Source organism: Sinocyclocheilus grahami, unplaced genomic scaffold (assembly GCF_001515645.1).
Source record: "Sinocyclocheilus grahami isolate Dianchi unplaced genomic scaffold, SAMN03320097.WGS_v1.1 scaffold33.1, whole genome shotgun sequence".
Classification (NCBI taxonomy): Eukaryota; Metazoa; Chordata; class Actinopteri; order Cypriniformes; family Cyprinidae; genus Sinocyclocheilus; species Sinocyclocheilus grahami.
In genome coordinates, this window is record NW_015505212.1 from 739,961 (window position 1) to 750,486 (window position 10,526).

Sequence of the window (10,526 nt, forward strand, 5' to 3'; positions counted from 1 at the left end):
ATAACCTTCTAATTTTTTATATCACATAATCAGTAATACAATTTGTTGAATTGTTCTACAATTTTGAAACTATTAAAGAGATCTACAGCTACTTTCTAATCAAGTTAAATGTGAGTATTGCCATTGCCGCCACCAGGGCGGTGCCACCAACCAGCAGCACAGGGAGTTCAAAGGGTGCGGCTGAAAGCGGGTCTGCCTTTGGAACAACCTCTTCTGAAGATGCCGCTGGCACACTAGGTGCATTAATAGAGCCTGATTGAGAAGCATGAGGTTCCTCTGAGTGTGTGAGTGTGGAGGGTGGGAGATTATCTAAAACCTGTGAGATGATTTCAGGTATGGGAACCGAAGCCAGCGTAAAATCTAAAGGCTCAGACAGAAGAAGAGTGTGAGTGAAAACTGGCTCTGAATCCATCTCTGCCTCAATTTCCTCCACAACTGGCTCCTCCACACACATCAGGAGCTCCACAGTCTCTGGAGGCTTGAGATCTGAGTCTGCAGGATGTGCTCCAATCTCTTCCAGCTCCTTCTCACTGCCAATCATGCTCAGCATGCTGCTCTGAAGCTCCTCCTCCTCTTCTGACTCCGCCCTCTGATGGAGCTCCACCTCTAGGTGGATGATGTTGTTAGAGGCGGAGAAGTGGTTTTTGCTGTGGTCCTCTTGAACTAGGACAATCTCACTGGTTTCTAGTCTTCCAAGCTCTGGCTCCATGTCGCCAATGGATGCCCAGGACTCAGCAAGACTAGCAGTCTGCCAGGGGCCGGACCCACTGCTGCTCTCCTCCAGGCTTGAGGTTTGATCCTGACGAGAGTCGGGCCCCACAAACTGCCTGTCATCAGACAGGATGGAAGATCTTTTACTCCTCTGTGAAAATCTGACTAATCAACAGTCAGATTGTGAAGAGACAGTAAACTAAAGCCCATCGGCAAGATCAAAGGTCGAAGTGCTTAAAGGGATCAGATGAGCAAGAAATACATGCTGTAGCTTTTTAACTTTGACCTCTGACAGAGGCAGATTGTGAACCAACGGAAAAAATGAGAAACAGGCGAGAATGACAACACAGGTCAGTTATTCTGTATAAACCTAAAGAGAGGCATATTTTAACCAGCAGGAGTAACTAGTTAAGTATGGCTGAATAAGTCATTGACTAACCAGACAGTTAATATAATGAGACGATCTAATCTAATTATCTTTTCAGCCTGTTAAAGCGTGACAGATTCCACTATATTACTACTGTTATAGAAAACATGCTTATGGTACCTTACAGCACTGCAGATTTTATGAAATGGAGTATCATTTGAAATGAAAACAAACTGCCTAAGCTTACATTCTCATATTACCCATACAAGAAATTGAAACAGCACATATCGTCATATTTTTAAGACTGGAAAACAGTAAATACCCTTCTGTTATAGACAAAAGTCTACACACAGAATACAAACAGTCTTAACTCTGCAAAAGCAGCCATTGAAAACAGATCTTACCTTCTCTGAGGGCAAGGTTTAGTCAGACTGGAGGCTTGAATAAATACAGAGGAGGGTCACTGGAGCAACAGAATGCAGTCCAACACTTCCCTGCCCCCTAAAATCCCACCCCTATCCAATTACATCTGCCCAACTCATGGTGACACGACAAAGCAGTAAAACTCCCATCGGTCCTCTTACCTTTGTTCGGTTCTATAATGAGGGTCATGACACATCGATCTGTTTGAATTTGATTCCAGTTTGCTTGACATTTGTTTGTCTGACAAAGTTAGCGTCCATCTTGTGATTAAAGGGATAGTTCACCCAAAAAGGAAAAACTGATGTTTATCTGCTTACCCCCAGGGCATCCAAGATGTAGGTGACTTTGTTTCTTCAGTAGAACACAAACGAAGATTTTTAACTCAAACCGTTGCAGTCTGTCAGTCATATAATGGAAGTGAATGGGAATCGCGGCTTTGAGAGTCAAAAAAACATACACAAACAAAACCAAATTAAACGATACACCTCGTGACGATACATTGATGTGTAAAGACACAAAACGATCGGTCTGTGCAAGAAACTGAACAGTATTTAAATCGTTTTTTACCTCTGATTCACCGCAATGTCCGAACTGTCCTGAGCACATTCTCAACAGCCGGCGCTAGATGCGTCTTCTTCTTCTTCTTCTTGCTTTAAGGCGAATGGCTGTTGAGAACGCACTCAGGACAGTTCGTCACGAGCCGCAGGGTTAAATTTGGTTTACTTTGTGTATGTTTTTTTTACTCTCAAAGCCGGGATTCCCATTCATAGATGCGTCTTCTTCTTCTTCTTCTTGCTTTAAGGCGAATGGCTGTTGAGAACGCACTCAGGACAGTTCGTCACGAGCCGCAGGGTTAAATTTGGTTTTCTTTGTGTATGTTTTTTTTACTCTCAAAGCCGGGATTCCCATTCACTTCCATTATATGACTGACAGACTACAATGGTTTGAGTTAAAAATCTTCGTTTGTGTTCTACTTAAGAAACAAAGTCACCTACATCTTGGATGCCCTGGGGGTAAGCAGATAAACATCAAATTTTCTTTTTGGGGTGAACTATCCCTTTAAGGTCAATGTTACTTCCTCTTTCCCCTCATTTTTCCACCACTTCACAATGATCATATGTGCCCGAATACAGTTTGTGTACAGTTTTTACTATGGCACTTGCTGTATAAACGTCTGTGGTACGTAATTTGTACGTCTCACAACATCCAAGCCTGTTTTATGGAGTTTTGGTGTACTTAAAGCTTTTTGGAACGACATCTGATCAACTGAACAATCAGTATGTTGCTAAACAACAGTACAATCCATTCCCTCACAGACTAGGTTTATGTTGTTATTTTATCATTTTAAACTACACAAGCCTTTTTTTTAAGTTTCATATTTTATTATTACTATTAGTAATATTGTCATTATTATTATCGCCTGTAACAGGTTCAAAATAATCGCATGCCACATAAACTGCAACAAAAAGCCTAGACGCGCACTGTGATCTGATTGGCTCCCAGAGAGGAAGCACGCACCATGTGACGCGTGTGTCATCATTGACTGAGAATCAGCTGATCCTTCCAGTCTATTTCCACGACTCGGACACTGTCACGGTCGACCCTTTCATGTCATTTTTTGTGCGTTTTTAAATCTGTAGGCTTTTCGAAAATATATTTGATATCTATTTTTTCACGCAGACGTCTTTCCGTCGCCGCGAAACGAGCCCTTTCAGTCGGTGGAGTTTAAAATCCTCTTACAGCAGCAGCAGCAGCAGCAGCAGTCATGGCGCTCAGCGATGCCGACGTCCAGAAGCAGGTGAAAAGCGTTCAAATGCATACTTTATTCTATATTACACCGTAACACTGTAGCAAGATTAACCCCTCGGTGATTTGACAAATGCATTGTTTTAGGCGAGCCTGGCACGAGCATCGATCATAAAATACCATGATGTGGCCTTCAAGGTTGTTCGTCATTTATTCATTAGACACGCGCTTGAATCACGAGACCTGTCTATATAATAATAGTGAATTTATATTAATACATTTTAATACGTATACGCGATCACGCACATGTGCATAAAGGATCAATAAGGAAAAATTAAATCGAGCATCTCATTCGAAAACAAATGCACCAAGGTAGTGTGATGAATAATATCAAATATTCACAACAAAAAGACCAATTTTAGAATGCAGATGATACCGAATATTAAGATGCAGGACGTTCTGCATAGTAATAACATACTAAACACACACACACACACACACACACACACTGACAGACACATTCCACATCCTTGTGATGGAGCCACAACAGGGCAACTCATTGCTACTGTAACATTAAACAGATTTCAGATGATTTTTCTCAGAGGAAACAACCAACAAGGGTCTAACAATGTATTTTATACAAAATTAGGAAACAAAGATATGCAAGTGCTTGCATTTACAAGTGGGTTTTAAATATAGTAATCCTGTTAGACTTCTGCTTTTCATGTTCCTTTAAAGCATTTTTTGCCTGATAGATATGGAATTATTGTTCTTTTGATTCCCATATCTTTCCAGATCAAGCACATGATGGCTTTCATTGAGCAGGAGGCCAATGAAAAAGCAGAGGAGATTGATGCAAAGGTAATTTTTTAATTTAGTCTAGCCTAGCTTTAAATTATTCCACTAAAACATCTAAAGACTATCTTTAAGAGGCTGTGACAGTGGAAATGAACTGTTTATAAGAACTGATATGATGATAAGTGACTCCCCTGCAGGCAGAGGAGGAGTTCAACATTGAGAAAGGTCGGCTGGTTCAGACTCAGCGTCTGAAGATTATGGAGTATTATGAGAAGAAGGAGAAACAGATCGAACAGCAGAAGAAAATGTGAGTGTGACTTCCTCTGACTGAAACAGCCAGACGCCCAAATCATTACTGTGCAAACTTCCAGTTTCCTCAAAATTTGTTACTCAAACAATTATTTCACGCAGTAAAAAGTTTCAGAGCATTTAGTTATTTATGAATGTTCAGATGTTTTAAATGTTTGCTTCATGTCCACAGTCAAATGTCCAACCTAATGAACCAGGCCAGACTGAAGGTCCTGAAGGCCCGTGATGACATGATTTCGGTTCGTTTCTGTTCTCTTTTGTAGCACATCTAGCCTTAAAACAAATATTAGGTTTATGTTGTCTATGTACGTTGCAGTATTAAATCTTTAATTTATTAATACAAATTTTTTTTTTTTTTTAGGATTTGCTAAATGATGCACGTCAGCGACTAGCGAATGTAGCCAGAGATCCATCCAGATACGCTGCTCTGATGGACGGCCTGGTCCTGCAGGTGAGTGATTGTATAATTAAACATTATAGCAAACCATGTCTGTCAAAGACTGTATGCGAGTCTTATCAGGACACACTCTGATATTCTCATGTTTCAGGGTTTTTACCAGCTCCTGGAACGCAAAGTGACCATCCGTTGCCGCAAACAGGACGTGGGCATAGTGCAGGTCTGTAGTCCACTAAACCTAAAACTAAAACCATAACAAAAAAACAATTGTGTTACTTTGAAATAAAACACAAAAATTCAGCTAGTTGCCAAGAAGACATTACTAATTTTCATTTAGTTTAGCTTGATGTATTAAAATATCAAAAGATGATATAAAAATAAAAAATAAATGTTAAAAACAAAAAGGCACACAAAATTAGTAAAACTTTGAAATTAAAATGGAAATTTGTAAATATTAATAAAAACTATAATAGCATATTAATGAAACAAACAAAAAAAAAACACTGGCTTCAGCAATCTAAGATTATATGGTGTATTATATAATGTAAATTATGTATTTTATTTTAGCTAGTTACTAAGACGGCATTTTTATTTTTTTAATTTATTTTAACTTGATGTACTAAAATAACTATAACTAAAACTTAAATATAATAAATAAAAAAGACAAAAAATTACAAAAACAGCTAAATTACTAAAACTTTGAAATTAAAAAGAAAATGCAAAATATTAAAAACACTGTAATAGTATCTCAATGATACTAATTTAAATATAGTTTAACTTATATAGTTATATAATTATATATACACTTCTATAGTTTATATATATATATATATATATATATATATATATATATACACACATACACACACACACACATACATATTTTAACTTCATGTACTGAAATAACTAAAACAAATACAATGACAAAAAACAATTACATTTGAAACTTTAGATAAAATGAAAATAAAACATTCATAATTTTAATAAAATCTATAATAGTATCTCAATGACTCTAAAAATAACACTTGCTGCAGCAAATAATGTTGTGTATCACTTTGGCAATTATTAATAACCGATTACTTCATGATATAAACCAAGCACAAACATGTTATATTAGGCTGCTGTGCAGAAAAACATTCCTATCTACAAGGCAGCAGTGAAGGACAATCTTGAAGTGCGTATTGACCAGGAGAACTTCCTCTCTCCAGAAGTGTGAGCATCTGCCGTTTCAATATCTCGTTTACAAAATTAGCCTGAATATCTTTTTTTACTTAATTGTGGTTTTTGAATATATGAAATGAAAGTCTCTGTGTTTTTTCGTAGCTCTGGTGGTATCGAGCTGTATAATGCTGATGGGAAGATCAAAGTGTCCAACACTCTGGAGAGCAGGCTGAACCTCATAGCACAACAGGTACAGAAATTGGGCCGAGAGGGTTACGATTAAGAGAAGCCGTGTGAATTGTACGATAGATTTTTCATTTTCGATTCTTTTCAGATGATGCCGGAAATCCGAGTCACCCTATTTGGTGCAAACCAGAACCGCAAGTTCATGGACTGATCCTCACTCGCTCCAAACCACGGCAGAACGCCATTGTTTGATGTTGTATTTTTATTTTTATTCTGATGTTAAAGACTCCATTCCTTGTATTTAAGAAAATATCATGTGTATGTGTGTGTGGTGATTCATTATTGCTGTAAAAAGGATCAAAATAGTGTTTCGTTTGGCTGCTAGAACTCTGGTCCATAACATCTCATGTGTTTGATTCTGAATGCAGCTGTAATATAACACGGTTATGTTTACAGAAACGCCTGAGTGAGCTCAGTCTTAAACCGATGTAGAAATTCCATGATTGTTTGTGAACTCACCCATTTTGTGGCTGTGGAGGAGAGCAGAAGAAAATGTGAGTGTGACTTCCTCTGACTGAAACAGCCAGACGCCCAAATCATTACTGTGCAAACTTCCAGTTTCCTCAAAATTTGTTACTCAAACAATTATTTCACGCAGTAAAAAGTTTCAGAGCATTTAGTTATTTATGAATGTTCAGATGTTTTAAATGTTTGCTTCATGTCCACAGTCAAATGTCCAACCTAATGAACCAGGCCAGACTGAAGGTCCTGAAGGCCCGTGATGACATGATTTCGGTTCGTTTCTGTTCTCTTTTGTAGCACATCTAGCCTTAAAACAAATATTAGGTTTATGTTGTCTATGTACGTTGCAGTATTAAATCTTTAATTTATTAATACAAATTTTTTTTTTTTTTTAGGATTTGCTAAATGATGCACGTCAGCGACTAGCGAATGTAGCCAGAGATCCATCCAGATACGCTGCTCTGATGGACGGCCTGGTCCTGCAGGTGAGTGATTGTATAATTAAACATTATAGCAAACCATGTCTGTCAAAGACTGTATGCGAGTCTTATCAGGACACACTCTGATATTCTCATGTTTCAGGGTTTTTACCAGCTCCTGGAACGCAAAGTGACCATCCGTTGCCGCAAACAGGACGTGGGCATAGTGCAGGTCTGTAGTCCACTAAACCTAAAACTAAAACCATAACAAAAAAACAATTGTGTTACTTTGAAATAAAACACAAAAATTCAGCTAGTTGCCAAGAAGACATTACTAATTTTCATTTAGTTTAGCTTGATGTATTAAAATATCAAAAGATGATATAAAAATAAAAAATAAATGTTAAAAACAAAAAGGCACACAAAATTAGTAAAACTTTGAAATTAAAATGGAAATTTGTAAATATTAATAAAAACTATAATAGCATATTAATGAAACAAACAAAAAAAAAACACTGGCTTCAGCAATCTAAGATTATATGGTGTATTATATAATGTAAATTATGTATTTTATTTTAGCTAGTTACTAAGACGGCATTTTTATTTTTTTAATTTATTTTAACTTGATGTACTAAAATAACTATAACTAAAACTTAAATATAATAAATAAAAAAGACAAAAAATTACAAAAACAGCTAAATTACTAAAACTTTGAAATTAAAAAGAAAATGCAAAATATTAAAAACACTGTAATAGTATCTCAATGATACTAATTTAAATATAGTTTAACTTATATAGTTATATAATTATATATACACTTCTATAGTTTATATATATATATATATATATATATATATATATATATACACACATACACACACACACACATACATATTTTCACTTCATGTACTGAAATAACTAAAACAAATACAATGACAAAAAACAATTACATTTGAAACTTTAGATAAAATGAAAATAAAACATTCATAATTTTAATAAAATCTATAATAGTATCTCAATGACTCTAAAAATAACACTTGCTGCAGCAAATAATGTTGTGTATCACTTTGGCAATTATTAATAACCGATTACTTCATGATATAAACCAAGCACAAACATTAAATATAGTTATAGTTATATAATTATATATACACTTCTATAGTTTATATATATATATATATATATATATATATACACACATACACACACACACACATACATATTTTAACTTCATGTACTGAAATAACTAAAACAAATACAATGACAAAAAACAATTACATTTGAAACTTTAGATAAAATGAAAATAAAACATTCATAATTTTAATAAAATCTATAATAGTATCTCAATGACTCTAAAAATAACACTTGCTGCAGCAAATAATGTTGTGTATCACTTTGGCAATTATTAATAACCGATTACTTCATGATATAAACCAAGCACAAACATGTTATATTAGGCTGCTGTGCAGAAAAACATTCCTATCTACAAGGCAGCAGTGAAGGACAATCTTGAAGTGCGTATTGACCAGGAGAACTTCCTCTCTCCAGAAGTGTGAGCATCTGCCGTTTCAATATCTCGTTTACAAAATTAGCCTGAATATCTTTTTTTACTTAATTGTGGTTTTTGAATATATGAAATGAAAGTCTCTGTGTTTTTTCGTAGCTCTGGTGGTATCGAGCTGTATAATGCTGATGGGAAGATCAAAGTGTCCAACACTCTGGAGAGCAGGCTGAACCTCATAGCACAACAGGTACAGAAATTGGGCCGAGAGGGTTACGATTAAGAGAAGCCGTGTGAATTGTACGATAGATTTTTCATTTTCGATTCTTTTCAGATGATGCCGGAAATCCGAGTCACCCTATTTGGTGCAAACCAGAACCGCAAGTTCATGGACTGATCCTCACTCGCTCCAAACCACGGCAGAACGCCATTGTTTGATGTTGTATTTTTATTTTTATTCTGATGTTAAAGACTCCATTCCTTGTATTTAAGAAAATATCATGTGTATGTGTGTGTGGTGATTCATTATTGCTGTAAAAAGGATCAAAATAGTGTTTCGTTTGGCTGCTAGAACTCTGGTCCATAACATCTCATGTGTTTGATTCTGAATGCAGCTGTAATATAACACGGTTATGTTTACAGAAACGCCTGAGTGAGCTCAGTCTTAAACCGATGTAGAAATTCCATGATTGTTTGTGAACTCACCCATTTTGTGGCTGTGGAGGAGAAGACGGACCCATCTTGAACATCCATCAGAAAAACAAAATTTGTATTTGCTTTCCTGTGGTGCAGAGCATGACCTGTATATCACAAGCAATCGTGTCTGTTATTGCTGCAAAGATTATATTGATGTGAAAATGATATATAATGAAAAACAGTACCAAACAGATCTTCTCCCATTGTCTTCTTACTGAGTCTTGTGTTGTCAGCGGGTAAATGCCAGTCATTTGGGGAATGTCATAATGAGAAGGGTTTGCAGAAGGCTCTTGTTTCTGGGTCACTTGAGATTTCACAGTATGTCACATGCTCCATTGTCATCACATTCTGAACATGTGCTGGTCCTGCAGAATGAGGAACTTCATCGCACTAGACATACAGACAGACAGCAGCTGAAATGCTTGTTCTCTGGATGTAAGTCAAAGAGCAGGGAACAAAAAGTAATGAGCAAAATAAACTTGAAGGTAAGGTCACTTTTAGCATGTGAATGGAGTTCTTTATTATTAATAATCAATAGTAATTTTTTTAAGGTTTGCTGTTTTCCTACCACTGAAGTTTTCCAGATTAAATTGTTAGGAATGTAAATTATTTGATTATTGCAAAAGCTGGGGTCTAAGCTATACCATATAAAAATAAGGAAATAGATCTAACAAAACCTGTGCTGAATGATCTAATTTTTTTTATGATTATCATGTAAAATACTTGATATAATAAATATTAATAACATTTCTGTTCAAAGTTTCAAAATTTAAATGGTGTGCCAAGTGAACTTACAATAGATCCTTTCAAATGCTTTTTACAGAATGACTGCAAAAATATTTGCGAGTGAGAAAACAGCTGAACTATTATTAGTAGCAGAAGTAGAACTCATCTTAAAATAATGAAATAAAGTTGACATCTGACTTGTCCTGACCTTTAACCTTTTTCCAGTAAATAAGAAAACAAGTGTAGACTTATGATTTACAAGTTTAAAGGAGTAGTTTGCCCAAAAAGAAAACTTGTTGAAAATGTACTCTCAGGCTATCAGAGATGTAGATGAGTTTGTTTCTTCATCAGAACAGATTTGGAGAAATTTAGCATTACATCACTTGCATCACTTGATCCAGAACACCTGAGAAGAGATGATGCAACCCCTCAGAGGACCTCAGATGATGCGAACCCTGAAACAACATACAGAACTACCACATTTTGCTATAAGTTTGATTGCATCATAAAATAATTGCTGTTAATATTGTTCATGGTCTGTTTTATTACGTCTTAAATTGATTA

The 10,526-nt window shown here is 35.9% G+C and overlaps 3 protein-coding genes across 5 annotated transcripts; 2 read left to right on the forward strand and 1 right to left on the reverse strand.

Annotated features, from left to right (window-relative positions):
- Positions 1-2: 2 nt before the first annotated feature.
- LOC107579694 (uncharacterized) lies at positions 3-1,725 on the reverse strand. Of its 2 annotated transcripts, none has more exons than XM_016265496.1 (2): positions 1,663-1,725; positions 3-876 (listed from the first exon to the last, which is right to left on the reverse strand). In XM_016265496.1, the coding sequence occupies exons 1-2, from the start codon at positions 1,688-1,690 to the stop codon at positions 89-91; spliced, it is 816 nt and encodes a 271-aa protein (XP_016120982.1). In that variant the 5' UTR covers positions 1,691-1,725; the 3' UTR covers positions 3-88. The 2 variants fall into 2 exon arrangements, with proteins under 2 accessions (XP_016120982.1, XP_016120989.1); XM_016265503.1 differs by lacking the exon at positions 1,663-1,725 and adding an exon at positions 1,483-1,510 and having other exon boundaries at positions 3-872.
- A 1,265-nt stretch (positions 1,726-2,990) lies between these two features.
- LOC107579815 (V-type proton ATPase subunit E 1-like) lies at positions 2,991-6,371 on the forward strand. Of its 2 annotated transcripts, XM_016265619.1 has the most exons (10): positions 2,991-3,097; positions 3,182-3,299; positions 4,043-4,108; positions 4,243-4,352; positions 4,527-4,593; positions 4,716-4,805; positions 4,903-4,971; positions 5,869-5,963; positions 6,075-6,162; positions 6,247-6,371. In XM_016265619.1, exons 2-10 carry the CDS (start codon positions 3,267-3,269, stop codon positions 6,307-6,309), a joined length of 681 nt encoding a protein of 226 aa, XP_016121105.1. In that variant the 5' UTR covers positions 2,991-3,097; positions 3,182-3,266; the 3' UTR covers positions 6,310-6,371. The 2 variants fall into 2 exon arrangements, with proteins under 2 accessions (XP_016121105.1, XP_016121098.1); XM_016265612.1 differs by having other exon boundaries at positions 2,991-3,299.
- Positions 6,372-6,641: 270 nt separating this feature from the next.
- Positions 6,642-9,427, forward strand: LOC107579889 (V-type proton ATPase subunit E 1-like). Its single transcript, XM_016265678.1, has 7 exons — positions 6,642-6,652; positions 6,827-6,893; positions 7,016-7,105; positions 7,203-7,271; positions 8,497-8,591; positions 8,703-8,790; positions 8,875-9,427. Exons 2-7 carry the CDS (start codon positions 6,831-6,833, stop codon positions 8,935-8,937), a joined length of 468 nt encoding a protein of 155 aa, XP_016121164.1. The 5' UTR covers positions 6,642-6,652; positions 6,827-6,830; the 3' UTR covers positions 8,938-9,427.
- Positions 9,428-10,526: the final 1,099 nt, after the last annotated feature.

What these genes read in the sequence shown, in the direction of transcription:
- LOC107579694 (XM_016265496.1), bottom strand. Translation starts at nt 1,690, where the DNA reads ATGACCCTCATTATAGAACCGAACAAAG. An exon ending in CATTATAGAACCGAACAAAG is followed by an intron (nt 877 to 1,662) that starts GTAAGAGGACCG and finishes ACTGTTGATTAG; the next exon opens with TCAGATTTTCACAGAGGAGT.
- LOC107579815 (XM_016265612.1), top strand. Translation starts at nt 3,267, where the DNA reads ATGGCGCTCAGCGATGCCGACGTCCAGAAGCAG. An exon ending in ATGCCGACGTCCAGAAGCAG is followed by an intron (nt 3,300 to 4,042) that starts GTGAAAAGCGTT and finishes ATATCTTTCCAG; the next exon opens with ATCAAGCACATGATGGCTTT. An exon ending in CCCGTGATGACATGATTTCG is followed by an intron (nt 4,594 to 4,715) that starts GTTCGTTTCTGT and finishes TTTTTTTTTTAG; the next exon opens with GATTTGCTAAATGATGCACG.
- LOC107579889 (XM_016265678.1), top strand. Translation starts at nt 6,831, where the DNA reads ATGTCCAACCTAATGAACCAGGCCAGACTGAAGGTCCTGAAGGCCCGT. An exon ending in CCCGTGATGACATGATTTCG is followed by an intron (nt 6,894 to 7,015) that starts GTTCGTTTCTGT and finishes TTTTTTTTTTAG; the next exon opens with GATTTGCTAAATGATGCACG. An exon ending in AACTTCCTCTCTCCAGAAGT is followed by an intron (nt 8,592 to 8,702) that starts GTGAGCATCTGC and finishes GTTTTTTCGTAG; the next exon opens with CTCTGGTGGTATCGAGCTGT.